At 51.1% G+C, this 13,254-nt stretch overlaps 2 protein-coding genes across 7 annotated transcripts; one reads left to right on the top strand and one right to left on the bottom strand.

Annotated features, from left to right (window-relative positions):
• The first annotated feature begins 4 nt into the window (after window positions 1-4).
• Window positions 5-6,762, top strand: NELFE (negative elongation factor complex member E). 3 transcript variants are annotated; one of them, XM_058432280.1, is made up of 12 exons: window positions 5-176; window positions 615-697; window positions 2,065-2,134; window positions 2,237-2,382; window positions 3,695-3,769; window positions 3,892-3,929; window positions 4,096-4,293; window positions 4,432-4,445; window positions 4,559-4,703; window positions 4,867-4,921; window positions 5,166-5,268; window positions 6,592-6,762. In XM_058432280.1, exons 2-12 carry the CDS (start codon window positions 623-625, stop codon window positions 6,687-6,689), a joined length of 1,017 nt encoding a protein of 338 aa, XP_058288263.1. In that variant the 5' UTR covers window positions 5-176; window positions 615-622; the 3' UTR covers window positions 6,690-6,762. The 3 variants fall into 3 exon arrangements, with proteins under 3 accessions (XP_058288263.1, XP_031997234.1, XP_031997233.1); XM_032141343.2 differs by having other exon boundaries at window positions 11-176; window positions 4,111-4,445; XM_032141342.2 differs by having other exon boundaries at window positions 13-176; window positions 4,096-4,445.
• Window positions 6,763-6,905: 143 nt separating this feature from the next.
• Window positions 6,906-12,943, bottom strand: CFB (complement factor B). 4 transcript variants are annotated; one of them, XM_032141335.2, is made up of 18 exons: window positions 12,713-12,943; window positions 12,392-12,625; window positions 11,806-11,991; window positions 11,477-11,650; window positions 11,155-11,256; window positions 10,917-11,053; window positions 10,486-10,624; window positions 10,029-10,160; window positions 9,645-9,746; window positions 9,432-9,569; window positions 8,837-8,934; window positions 8,582-8,699; window positions 8,216-8,369; window positions 8,044-8,120; window positions 7,746-7,846; window positions 7,515-7,647; window positions 7,384-7,433; window positions 6,906-7,115 (listed from the first exon to the last, which is right to left on the bottom strand). In XM_032141335.2, exons 1-18 carry the CDS (start codon window positions 12,774-12,776, stop codon window positions 6,960-6,962), a joined length of 2,295 nt encoding a protein of 764 aa, XP_031997226.1. In that variant the 5' UTR covers window positions 12,777-12,943; the 3' UTR covers window positions 6,906-6,959. The 4 variants fall into 4 exon arrangements, with proteins under 4 accessions (XP_031997226.1, XP_031997223.1, XP_031997224.1 ...); XM_032141332.2 differs by having other exon boundaries at window positions 6,912-7,115; window positions 9,645-10,160; XM_032141333.2 differs by lacking the exon at window positions 9,432-9,569 and having other exon boundaries at window positions 6,912-7,115; window positions 9,645-10,160.
• Between the last annotated feature and the right edge of the window lie 311 nt (window positions 12,944-13,254).

Here is a 13,254-nt window from a genome sequence, read left to right as displayed (position 1 = left end):
TATCGCTGCGGAGGGTCAGACCTGGACCGGTGGAAGGCCGGGCGGAAGTGCGCGCCTGGGGTCGCTTTGGTTACCGCGTTTTCCGCCCCTCGCTACGTCATCGTTGTGAGCCCGCTATCAGCGGCCAGCGCGGGCGCGGCCGGAAACCGTGGGGACCCCGGTTGCCGCCCCCTCAGGTAAGGTCCTCTGCTCCTCGCTCTTCGGCCCTTTTTCTCATAGCCGTTTCTCTGTTCTTCCTCTTTGCGTTGCTCTGCGGGCGCTACGCTGGCTCCACCGCCTTCTCTGCCGTTCGAACCCCGCGGTTGGCCTTACCCCTAGCGAGGGTAGGGGGGTCGGGTGCCATCGTCTTTCCGACGGAGTGGGTATTTGTCCCTCCCTGAACCACATGGTACCTCAAGGTGCTGGTGTCTGTGATCCCTGGAGACAGGAGGGAATGCTGGATGATCCCGACCGGCGGGAGCTTGGACAGCACCCTGGTTTAAGCAAGGGGTAGGGAAAGCCAAAGGCAAGAGTAGGCAGACCTGAAGGGGTGGGGTCGGGTACAGTGTGGACAGCGTGTGAACCCCGGGTGGTAACAGTGGAGAAAGATGTCTTGGGCCCTGCCCCTGAACCAGGAGCCATCATGTTGGTGATACCCCCCGGACTGAGCGAGGAAGAGGAGGCTCTGCAGAAGAAGTTCAACAAACTCAAGAAAAAGGTGAGGGACTGTGTGTGGACGTGGCCTAACCTTTCACAGACTCTGCACTCTGAGAAGACATGGGGTGAGTGTGAGCGAATGGGGAAGTTTTTCTGGCCCATACCTAGAGACATATCACCTCACAGTGTAGTTTCAAGAGGTGGGCTTTCCCAAGCCTTGGTGTGGACCTTCTGTCCTTTTTATGCAATCTGCTATCGGATTGTCTTCCTTTCTCATGGCTTTTCGTACCATCTAAGAGCTGATGATCCCCAAGTTTGTTTTTTCCAGTTCTATCCAGTGTTATACTGAAAAACTTCAGATACCCAGTGTTGAAGCTGTTATCTTTCTATTCTTGATCTTCCAAATAAGATTGACTACACCAATTCTGCCACATGGACTCAAAATATCTCTGACTTCCCCGCTATTTGCATAGTCAAACCTTTGCCAAGTCTTCTTGTTTCTTCTTTTGAAGTAACTTTTCCTGTTTATTCTTCTCTGTGTATTCCCCCAAGCAGAGCTTTATTGACATTCATGTGGGCCATTGTAATGGTCTCTCAACAAATTTGTCAGTCTTTTTTTTGAACAGACTTCTTCATTCCTGTTCAAATGATCCATTGAAAACACAAAATTCTGCTCCCTCTGTTTCTCAAAAACCGTAAATGGCTTCACATCGTCTATATAACAAAGCCTCAAAACCTTAGTTTGGCAGCCTTGTCTAGTAAAGTAGAATTATTCACTACTTCCAAAACATGCATTCCCAAAGCCTTCTTATGTCTGCATTTTTGCCACCCTGTTTTCTTTTTCTAAAATACCCTTCTCCTCTCTGTGTCGTGCAGAGATATGGGGGAGGGCCTAGTTTTATAGGCATTAAGCGTCAGAAAATCTTACTAGCTTTCAACTGTGAATAATCTGCACCTCTTATAATCATATTGCTAACTCACTCTATTTTATTTTATTTCTCAGACTGTAAGCTTCTTGAGGGTAGAAACAATGCATTAGCCTCCTGGATATCCCTGTTACGAAGTCATGGCTGGGCCTCATTCAATATGCAGGAAATAGATGGATGAAGCCTCCAGGAAAAACACATAAACTTATACTTACTTGCAGCTTATATCCTAGGATTCTAGGCCATGATTGAATTATTTGTCTTCAACTTCAAAAATGTAACACTCTGGAAAACCTCTGGGTTCCGTGGTTTGGTTAGATTAGGAATTTCCAGCATCATACATGATCTAGGGGACCAGAGGCAAGAGGCAGAGCACATCAGTGCACCACTCTGAGGGCATCAAGAAAGACGGTCTCTGGAGTGATGTGCCCAGGGGCCTTGGGAGAGGAACCGGCTAGGGGCTGGCCCTCACTGACCTCTCTCTTCTCACCCTTGTTCCCAGAAAAAGGCATTGCTGGCTCTGAAGAAGCAAAGTAGCAGCAGCACAACCAGCCAAGGTGGTGTCAAACGCTGTGAGTGACAGGGGAAATGGGGAGGGACTGGAAGTGGGCAGCATGGAGCTGACCTTCGTCATGGCCTGGCCAACATAATGCCTCTTCCCCTTGTCTCTCCAGCACTATCAGAGCAGCCTGTCGTGGACACAGCCACAGCAACAGAGCAGGCAAAGCAGCTGGTGAAGTCAGGAGCCATCAGTGCCATCAAGGCTGAGACCAAGAACTCAGGCTTCAAGCGTTCTCGAACCCTTGAGGGGAAGTTAAAGGTGAGCACAAGCAGAAGGATTGTTTAAAGGGCATCCCTCCAAGTTGGAATGTAGATGGGTTTGGGGAAAAATATGCATACTCAAGCACTGGCAAATTGCTGTACCATTCTTGAGTTTCAACTCTCATGTATAAAATGAAAAAACTAGACGACTCCTGAATTCTCCATTTTACAAATTCTGTGGTTCTAATCCACCTTGGATTGGAGCTCTTGGAATATGTTGCTCTAAGGGATGGAAAGGGCTAAAAATGTTATCAGGTTCAAGAGAGGTTCAAATAAGCGGAATACATAATATATCGAGTCACTTATAAAAAATACCAGCCGGAGGCCGGGCGTGGTGGCTCACGCTTGTAATCCCAGCACTTTGGGAGGCCGAGGCGGGTGGATCACGAGGTCAGGAGATCGAGACCACGGTGAAACCCCGTCTCTACTAAAAATCTATGGCGGGCCCTGTATCCCACTACCGGAGATGAGGCAGGAGAAGGGTGAACCGGAGGGGAATTGCATGACCGATCCCCACTGTACTCACCTGGCGACAGGACACTCTCTCAAAAAAAAAAAAAAAAAAAAAAAAAAAAAAAAAAAACCACCGGGCTGGTGGCTCATCCCGAATCCCACTTTGGAGGCTGAGGTGGGCAATCACTTGAGATTAGATTTGAGACCAACCCAAATTGGAAAACCCTCTCTACTAAAAAACAAAAATTACAGATGTGGTGGTCACATATCCCATTACTGAGGAGGCTGAGGCCAGAGAACACTTGAACCAGTGGAGATCACACCACTGCACTCCAGCCTAGGCGACAGAGCAAGACTCTGTCTCAAAAATAAAAACAAAACAAAAAAGCCACAATGGCAGGTGAGGCAGTGGCTCATTCTTGTAATTTCAGCACTTTAGGAGGCCGAGGTAGGAGGATTGCTTGAGCCCAGGAGTTTGAGACCAGCCCTGGCAACATAGTGAAACCCTATCTCTACAAAAAAAAAAAATACAGAAATTAGCCAAGCATGGTAGAGCACATCTCTAGTCCCAGCTACTAGGGAGGCTGAGGTAGGAGGATTGCTTGAGCCTGGGAGGTCAAGGCTGCAGCAAGCTATGATTGCTCTATTGCACTCCAGCCTGGACAACAGAGCAAGACCGTGTCTCAAAAAATAAAAAAATAAGTAAAACCACATAGTCGAATAAGAAATGTACGTAGAATTAAAAGGGAAGAAAAGGTCAGAGGTAACCTAGAAGAGGGTGAAGGAAGAGGAACACCTCTGTTCCATGGTTGGGCAACCTCCTGCTCCACACTGAGGTAGGTCTCTCACCTCTCCAGGACCCCGAGAAGGGACCAGTCCCCACTTTCCAGCCGTTCCAGAGGAGCATATCTGCTGATGATGACCTGCAAGAGGTAAAGCCTCCTAATTTCTGTCCCTGAGGGGTTGGGGATGGAGGAATATGAGGGACTAATATATTTTGGACCACATGTCAGCAACTGGGAATCATCTTAACTGTTTTTGGTCTCTTTTACAGTCATCCAGACGTCCCCAGAGGAAATCTCTGTATGAGAGGTTAGAGAGTAGAGATAAGACTGGGCCCACTTGGCGGGGTTGATTGCCTGAGTCCTTGGGAGGTCTGGGCTGTAGGAGCTGGGCTATAGAGGGAATATTGAGTCTCCACAGGGTCTGAGGGGAGAAGGTAAAACCCCCCTTTGATCTTCAGTCTGCATCTCCCCAGCTTTGTGTCTTCTAGTGATCGACTTCGAGAACTAGGGCCAGATGGAGAAGAGGCAGAGGGCCCAGGGGCTGGTGATGGTCCCCCTCGAAGCTTTGACTGGGGCTATGAAGAACGCAGTGGTGCCCACTCCTCAGCCTCCCCTCCCCGAAGCCGCAGCCGGGACCGCAGCCATGAGAGGAACCGGGACAGAGACCGAGATCGGGAGCGGGATCGAGACCGGGATCGAGACAGAGACAGAGAGCGGGACAGGGATCGGGATCGGGATCGGGATCGAGATCGAGACCGGGAACGGGACAGGGATCGGGAGCGGGATCGAGATCGAGACCGAGACCGAGAGGGTCCTTTCCGCAGTGAGTGATTTTTGGCTGGAGGTCAAGGTGACCTTAACTGAGGTTTATGTGGGTCCTACTAAGTGAAATGTGGCATGGGCTATGTCTTGTGACTATGATTCATGCTCCCGAAGGGTCGGATTCATTCCCTGAACGGCGAGCCCCTAGGAAAGGGAATACTCTCTATGTATACGGAGAAGACATGACACCCACCCTCCTCCGTGGGGCCTTCTCTCCTTTTGGAAACATCATTGACCTCTCCATGGACCCACCCAGAAAGTAAGGATGACAACAGGGCATGATGAGAAGTCCTGGGAGAATACTGGGGTGTGCGACCTGAGGGAGGAAGCTGCCCTCCCTGCAGCCGCCTATGATCACTGGGTTTGATTGGGTCCAGAAGAGCCCCTTGGCTCTCCACTGACCGTGTTTTCTCTTATCCCAGCTGTGCCTTCGTCACCTATGAAAAGATGGAGTCAGCAGATCAGGCCGTTGCTGAGGTTGGAACTTCCCAAATCTGTTCTTCCCATCGCTTCTGCTGTTCTCATGTGTTCTCCTCAAAATACTAGATGCCAGGAAGAAGTTGGTTCCTCTTGATAAAGCCTCTCCCTATTCACACAGAAAAACTTACATTCCCAGATTCCTTATTCAGTCTACTCCTAGGATAGCAACTCCTGGAATAACTTTTTTGGTTTATCTGTAATGTTTTCCTCCCCATCCTCTGCCTCCCCTCTTCTGCTTCAGCTCAACGGGACCCAGGTGGAGTCTGTACAGCTCAAAGTCAACATAGCCCGAAAACAGCCCATGTTGGATGCCGCTACTGGCAAGTCTGTCTGGGGCTCCCTCGGTAAGAATGGGATTCTTCCTTTCCCATCCTCTCCCCCACAGCCCGTTCCTTTGGTTCCCCCACACATCCTTGGGTTTCCTAGAGATGATTGAGGTCAGAGTGTGTATGGAGGCTATGGGAATGGGAAGGAAAATTTCAGATCCTCTGTCAGAGGTAAAGAAAGGAGAGAAAAGGATTGAAAACAGCTTCCAAAGCAGTGACTGGAACAGGGAAGAAAGTGGGAGCTGGAGTGAGATTGGTGAGGAAGATGAGTGTCTCATGGGGCTTGTTCATTTTGAGATGGAGTAGAGTGAGTTTCGTAAGTATTCGAAATCAGGGATCTGGAACTCAGGTGTGAGGTAAGGAAGGAAAACATAGATTAAGTCATCCGCATCACAGGGTGGCTGCCAAACAATAGGATCATCAGGGAGACTCTGATTTCGGAGGAAAAAAATTGATCCAGGACTCGGTTTGAGGAATACTCAGGGACTATGGTAGGAAACAGGACTGTTCACCTCACGCCCCACATGTCCCCAGCTCTCCTGACATGTTAGGCTGACGTTGAGCCTAACGTTAGCAAAGGAGACGGGAGGAGGGGTCAGAGGGCTGGGGGCAGCACCACAGGCCTGGGCCACTGAAGCAAAAGGACACAGACTTTGAGAAAGAGGGAGTAGCCAGCAGTGTCGAGGTACAGAGATCACAGGATAGGAGTAGGTGAGAGAGATTCTCTCTAGCTCAAGGGTGGTGGGGATGGAACCATTGGATGGGGTGAAGAGAGTAACATGTCTGGTGGAGGGAGGAAAGAGGAAGGGGAAGAAACAGCTAGATGCTTGAGAGAATGGTGAGGGCCAAAGCTACACCCTGGATGAGTTCTGGTGGAGCTAGTAGCATTTCTTAGTGTGAATAACCCATTTTCCCTGAAAGTAGATTTTCCTGGGAAAGGAGTGAGCAGAAAGAAGGGCTCAGAGCAACAGTGGCCCTTCAGGCAAAAGAAAGGAACTAGAATTGACCAGCATGTCAAAAAAGGGCTACAGAGGTTTTCTAGTTTTTAGCTTCTGACATACTGACTGTAAGTAGTGGGTTAATATCATTCACGTGTCTCAACAATGACATTTGGGATTTTTCTAAGAACAAAACATTCATCAAAATGTCCACTTACACTCTCCTTGGCCATGGGTTGGCACAAAGGAGCTAAGGAAGACAGGCCATCCTGGCCACCAGAGGGCAGCGTGGAAACTGGGCTTCCAGGGGCCAGCGGCCAGGAGTGAGGTGGTCAGGAGTCGTCCTCAGGGTCTGATCTATGATCTCCTTTAGACCTTAACTGTTCCTCTCCTCCCTCCCTAGCTGTCCAGAACAGCCCTAAGGGTTGCCACCGGGACAAGAGGACCCAGATTGTCTACAGTGATGATGTCTACAAGGAAAACCTTGTGGATGGCTTCTAGGGAACAGAGCTGGATTCCTTGTGCCTCATATGCCCCAATGCTGGTCTCAGTAAAACACTGAGGTGGAAGCTTACACATCTCCCTCAGCCTCTGGTTTTTCAGCACTTGGGATTGGGGTTAAGCCTTTAAAAACGGCTGTCAGGTTTGATCTCAGTGTAACAACATGGCCAGTGTCCGTTCCCCACTCCCTTGCCCCAGAAGGATCTGGAACACAGGTGTTGTCACAGCTGTTTTAATTCAATCCCATGCCCCTGTCCAGCAGAAAACCCCTTATAGAAAACCCAAATCCTCATCTTGGAGTTTCTCCTTCAGCCAGGGCAGCACTTGGAAGAGGTTGATGTGAAAGTCTCGGGCGTGAGCAGGTACCTGCTTTTGCCGCTTCTGGTTTTTGCAGACATCCACTACTCCCCAGCTGATTACACCAACCTGCAGAGGCAGTGGGGTGCCATGGATCATTCAGTAGAATTCCTAATCCTGGAAGTATGGCTGTTCCTGATTGTGTCTTAGCTGACCTAAAGGAATCAGACTAGGGACCCAGCTCGGCCTCGTTCTTGACACACAGGCCAGACATGCGGTCCTAAGGTGAGGCAGGCTCTGCCCACCTCGAATTACTAGCCACATGCATTGAGCTTTCCTGCTTTGGGGCCCGTGCTGACCACTTGGCATCTCCCCAGATAGGAAAGGGAGGACTCACTTGAATGAAACGACTTCTCTTGTGAACTATCAAGGGGCCGCCAGAATCACCTGCAAGGAGAGGAGAAGCTGTAGGGAAAAGGACTTTTGGGCCTTGGGCACTTGCAGCACAACCAAAGAGCGTTCTCTCACCTCTGCAAGTATTGGGGTCAGCATAGGGACTCACTCCTCCAGTACAAAGGAACCGAGGGGTGACCACCTCCGAGATGTCCTTGACTTTGTCATAGCCTGGGGCATATTGAGCATCTCTCTCACAGCTGCCTTTCTGTAGGGGAGGTGGGAAGCATGGAGAAGGGTAATGAACAGAAGTGGCTTAGGAAGGATTGGGGCCTAGAGTGCCTCCTTAGGATGCCCATTTCTCACCTTATCCCCATTCTTGATGTAGACCTCCTTCCGAGTCAGCTTCTTCTCCTCCTCAGACACAAACAGAGCTTTGATATCCTGTGCAGGGAGCAGCTCTTCCTCTGGACAAATAGACTGTGTCACTTCAGCTGCTCCCACCACTGTCATCTCCCCATTGCCTTTGTCACTCAGTAGATGTCCCCTAAGCCCTTCTAGAGCTAGGTTCTGGGCCAGGCATCATCTCTTCCTATTGCACCTCCCTCTCATGCCCCACTTGTCTTGGGATCTCACTCTTATCCTCTCCCCAAGTATGCCTTACTCTGTTGCTGGCAAGTGGTAGTTGGAGGAAGCCTCAAAGCTCGAGTTGTTCCCTCGGTGCAGGGGAGACAAATGGGCCTATGAAGGACAAGGAGAAGAGCAAACCAGGCCTGCTCCTCATCCCAGTCCTCCAGCCTTTCCCAGCCTTTCCTCAGGGATCTGGATGCTCTCACCTGATAGTCTGGTCATAATTCAGCTTTTTCTTGAGCTTGATCAGGGCAACGTCATAGTCATAAAATTCAGGAATTCCTGCTTCTTTTTTCCCATTAATGTTGTAGTTGGGGTGAAATAGGACTTCTTCTATCTCCAGGTCCTGCTTCTTCCCTCCTGAAGTAGAGTAGGTACCACCTCTTTGTGGGCAGCTTCCTGCCTCTGGCCCCGTGTCATTCCTAACTTCACGTCTTCCCCCATCCCTGACTGGTCTGGGGTGCAAGGAATGGGGCTGCATTGAGGATGGGTGGAGTGTAGGATCTGTACAAAGTGGGAGGTGTTGCCTGGAGAGCATAGGTGCAGCCCAGGACCTTCAGTTGCATCCTTACCCACGCTGACCTTGATCGAGTGTTCCTTGTCGTCCACAGTGAAACAATGTGCTGCTGTCAGCACAAAGTACTCAGACACCACAGCCCCCATACAGCTCTCGTGTCCCTTTGAAGGGCGCTGGGAACAGAACAGTAGAGACAGAAAGCTCAACTTTCACAAACCACCATCTCTTATGGCCATTTTGTCCTTCCCTACTCCCATTTCACCTTGACCTCACCTCCCCCAAGTCCCCACTACTGGGATTCTGTGCTTACAGTGACTGAGATCTTGGCCTGCCATGGTTGCTTGTGGTAATCGGTACCGTCCCTGTGTTCCCAAACCATGCCACAGAGACTGAGAGACTGGCTTTCATCTGGCAGAGAAGGAGAATGTGCTGAAAACTCGGAACACTTCATTCCCAAATGGCAACAGCCTTTTGGGTAGGAGTCTATGGGGAGCAGAGGCCCAAAAGGAGAAAGGGAAAGGCCACGGGTATTTGTTTCCTCGTGTTAGGAGAAAACTGCTATGGTGGAGTGAAAAGGGAAAGAACTTGGGATCAAGCTGTCAGAGGCCTGGCTGTTTTCAAGCCCAACCCTGTTGCTAGCTTGCTGCCCCTTGACCTCCTTCGGCCTCTGTTTCCACATGTGTCAGATGTAGGACTGTAGAAAGATCTCTGAAGTGCTCAGAGCTCTGTGATTCTAAGGTTAAGAAGTGAACAGTGCCAGGAAACAAGAATAGTGACACTGAGATAGAGAAGGAGGAATGAAGAAGGCTTTCCAGGCAACTAGAGCTTCAGGGGTAGAGGAAGAATGAATTACTTCAGGGGAACCTGAGGAGACTTGTGTTCTTTATTCCCTTGTATCTCCCTACCAATCATTTGGAAGAAAACATCTTCCAGGTTTTCCATATCCTTGACTTTGAACACATGTTTCTCATTGTCTTTCTTGGAAGCCAAAGCATTGATGTTCACTTGGTTCACCAAAGGCCCGACCCCAAACACATAGACATCTGAGGGAGAAAAAGGAAGGATGAGGGTCCAAGCCCTGAGGAAGTGGGGTGCTGGGTCCTAGGCAGGTTACTCACCCAGATAATCCTCCCTTGGGTTTTTGCGATCCTTGCCAATGTATAGCAAGTCCCGGATCTCATCAATGACAGTAATTGGGTCCCCGCCCATGTTATGCAATCCTGCAGAAGAGACAGGACCATGAGGGTAGGAGATAAGGAAGATAAATTGGCTAAAGGCAGTGATACACGTGGGAGGGTGACCAAGTTGAGGAAGGGTTAGAGATAGTTGATTACACGGCTGTAGGAAGAATTCCTTATGAAGGGTCACAGGAGAGATGAACAGCCAGCTATGAGTCACATTCAGGGCCCCAACCATGGGTATAGTGTTACAAGTGGACTTAAGGACCACATGCTGGTCTGAGAAGGTGGGGAGGCTGGGACAGGAGAGAGGTCCCTTCTGACCATCCGTCATGAGGATGATGACATGGCGGGTGCGGTTCCACCCTTCAGGAGGGATGTCATCTGGCCAGCTCATCATGCTGTACACTGCCTGGAGGGCCTTCTTGGTGTTAGTCCCTGACTTCAACTTGTGATCTGTGGAGAGGGAAGAGATCATCACCTCACCTGGTCTTCCAAGCCATCTTTTAACCCCAGAGACCAATCTGCAACTGAAATCCCACATCTTTCAACTTTTTAAGTTAATCATCATTGCACGGACTTCCCTTTGACCACAAAGTGGCCCTTCCAGCCCCCAACAGGTTCCCACTAACCTCCATTGCCCAATGACCCTGCTGTTCAACCTTTGACTACAAAGTGGTCCTTCCTGTCGCCCTCGAGGTAGTCTCATGACCCCCTCCACACAATACTCCTGAACCTCCTGACCCCAAAGTGAACCTCCCACCATTCCCTAACCTCTGACCTTCATAATTGATTTTATTGAGCTGCTTTGTGACCCAGTCTGCATTACTGCTGTCTTGTTCAGACACTTTGACCCAAATTCTGGGGTATGTGGCATATGTCACTAGACCATATCTTGGCTTCACACCATAACTTGCCACCTGTGGGTGAGGAGAACAAGGCGCCATGGCATTGAAAATAGAATACTGTGATTGGGAGACTTCAGCGACTTTGCTGGGACAGGGAGGCTCTCAGTAAGAGGCTCAAGGGCTGAGGTTCATGGAGGAATTACCAGTCAAGAAACTGCTTCAAGTAAAAGGGAAGGAGGACAGAATAGGACCTGGAGATTTTCCTGGGGCCCTGTAGTTCAGAGGGGCTGGAATGATCAGGGAGCTAGTCCTGGAAGATCAGCGAGATTCCATTCCCCCAAGTTCAGGGATAGGAGGATTCCACCTTCTCAATTAAGTTGACTAGACACTTTTTGGCTCCTGTGAAGTTGCTGGCCCCAATGCTGTCTGATCCATCTAGCACCAGGTAGATGTTCATGGAGCCTGAAGGGTCCAGGACGATCTTCCGCTTCTGTTGTTCCCCTGGGTGCCAGGAGAGTGGCTCAGGCTCCAGCATTAACAGTTCTGTTCCTTCTCCATTTTCCCCCAGTTCCCTGCCCTGCCTCCCCTCTCTGTCTTCAAACCTGGGCTGTGCCCATCCTCGGCATCGACTCCTTCTATGGTCTCTGTCAGGGAAGACAGGAAAGCTTCGGCCACCTCTTGAGGGGTGTCGTACATGAAGGAGTCTGGGAGAGTCAGAAATGAGGTTAAATGTCTGGGAGTGTCAGGGATACAGTGACCAAAGAGATCGGGGATCATGGGTTTCCAGGGTATAAAAGGCTCAGAAGTGAGACAGTTCTACAGGAAGGTTTAAACGAAGTGAGGAAAGAGCAGGGTTGAGGTGGGGAGAGAAGACAGTAGGATGGAAGATCAGGATCTGACCTGGGGGTACAGGTCAAAGGTCACCTTGGCAGGAAGGCTCCGTCCCGCTCCAAGAGCCACCTTCCTGACACGTTCGCCGCTGGGAGCCACGCAGGGTAAGCCCCCGGCTGCAGTGGTAGGTGACGCTGTCTTCAAGGCGGTACTGGCTGCCCACCTTCCTTGTGCCAATGGGGATGCCCGGGTTGGAGCAGTACCCCGCTGTAGAGGCATGAGACATGGAGGTAAGCGCTGAAGCCTGAGGCCCCGTGGGCAAGGTAGAGAGCAAGAGTTACAGTGTCCAGAGCCAAGCGCCCACTCCTTGGGCTGGGCGCCGTCAGGGAGACAGCAATGTGGGGGGAGGGGATGCTTCTCACCTCCGTTGTCACAGATCGCTGTCTGCCCACTCCACCGGCCATTCACTTGGCAGGTGCGATTGGCAGAGCCCCGGAGAGTGTAACCGTCATAGCAGTGGAAAGAGATCTCATCACTCACATTGTAGTAGGGAGACCGGGGCCAGTACTCCCCGTTCTCGAAGTCGTGTGGTCTTGGACAGCGGATTGCTTTGAGAAGGGGGGACAAGTAGAAGTCATCAAGAGGGAAAGGCTGCCTTAGGTGTATCCCTCCTGGTCTCAGAGACCATGTCACTGAGAAACAGCGCATTCCCAGTCCCGCGGAAGTAGCATCTTACCTACCCCTCAACCCATATGGATGTCTGCTGCTTCTCCCTCCCCATTTCTGAGTGTTCTCTTGACTTCCAGGGCTGCCTGGAAGCCCAGGGTAAGTGCTTAGTAAAGGTTAACTCCGCTTTTTCTTGCCTCCTTTCCGTCTGCCACCCTAAAACTGCTCCTACTCCCGGTCAGCCCACCTTGTCACCCTGCCTGGTCTCATCCTAGTCCTGACCTTGCTGCCACCTGCCCTGTTTCTCCCTTAGGCCACTGCACACACTCGCTGCCCTCAAACCTCTGCACTCTGCCTTCTTGACAGTCTTTTGGTCTTGAGTCTGCAGGGTGCTCCAGGACCCCGTAGATCTGCAGGTACGTGTCTGCACAGGGTACGGGTAGAAGCCAGAAGGACACATGTACTCCAGTGCCTGGCCCTCTTGGAGAAGTCGGAAGGAGCCACCTTTGATCTCTACCCCCTCCAGAGAGCAGGATCCTTGGAGCCGGGCCAAAGACAATGGAGTGGTGGTCACACCTGAAGAGAAAGGCTGATGAAGCCTGGCCCCAAAAGGCCAAGGAGGGATGCTGGGGACAGCAGGAAGGGAAGGTTACCCTCGCTTACCTCCAGACAAGAGGCCCAAGATGAAGGGCATCAGGCAGAGTCGGGGGCTGAGATTGCTCCCCATGGCGTTGGAAGGCAGGAGAGAAGCTGGGCCTGGGGCAGGATGGCGTGTCCTGGCTTGCTTTGCTTGTCTGCTTGGCTCAGTGTCCAAGCTGAAACTCCAGACCTAGACCTGGTCACATTCCCTTCCCCTGCTCCCCACCAGCCCCCAGTCTTTTATGCAATCTGTGTTCTGGCACCTGCAGCTCGCCCCGCCTGTCCTACCCACATCACTTTCCCGGAACATCCAAGCGGGAGGGCCCCGCTGAGCTGCCAGTCAAGGAAACAGAAACTGCAGAAGTCCCACCCTTTGCTGCCCAAGGTCCAGGACTCTCCCCTTCAGTACCTCGTCTCCGGCCTCAGCTCCTCCCCAGCAAGCCCAGACCACCCACTTACGGACCAGAAATAAGAATCCAGCTCACTCCCCTGTTGATTGTGTGTTATGGTGCAGAGTCCAGCCACTGTTTGTCCAGTGGGGTCTCTGACCTGCCTTCCTGTAGCTC

The sequence above is a fragment of the Hylobates moloch genome, unplaced genomic scaffold, assembly GCF_009828535.3.
Source record: "Hylobates moloch isolate HMO894 unplaced genomic scaffold, HMol_V3 SCAFFOLD_20, whole genome shotgun sequence".
Taxonomy (NCBI): Eukaryota; Metazoa; Chordata; class Mammalia; order Primates; family Hylobatidae; genus Hylobates; species Hylobates moloch.
The sequence above is the reverse complement of the archived record's forward strand: the minus strand, read 5'-3'. Positions and strand labels throughout refer to the sequence as shown.

Bases quoted from the DNA above. Each gene is read 5' to 3' on its own strand.
- CFB (XM_032141332.2), bottom strand. From the start codon at position 12,776: ATGGGGAGCAATCTCAGCCCCCGACTCTGCCTGATGCCCTTCATCTTG. The intron at 9,570-9,644 runs GTGAGTAACCTG...TTTCTCCCTCAG, and splicing joins CCCAAGGGAGGATTATCTGG to ATGTCTATGTGTTTGGGGTC. The intron at 8,370-8,581 runs GTAAGGATGCAA...ACTCTACTTCAG, and splicing joins CTCGATCAAGGTCAGCGTGG to GAGGGAAGAAGCAGGACCTG.
- NELFE (XM_032141342.2), top strand. From the start codon at position 623: ATGTTGGTGATACCCCCCGGACTGAGCGAGGAAGAGGAGGCTCTGCAG. The intron at 3,770-3,891 runs GTAAAGCCTCCT...TCTCTTTTACAG, and splicing joins CTGATGATGACCTGCAAGAG to TCATCCAGACGTCCCCAGAG. The intron at 5,269-6,591 runs GTAAGAATGGGA...CTCCCTCCCTAG, and splicing joins GTCTGTCTGGGGCTCCCTCG to CTGTCCAGAACAGCCCTAAG.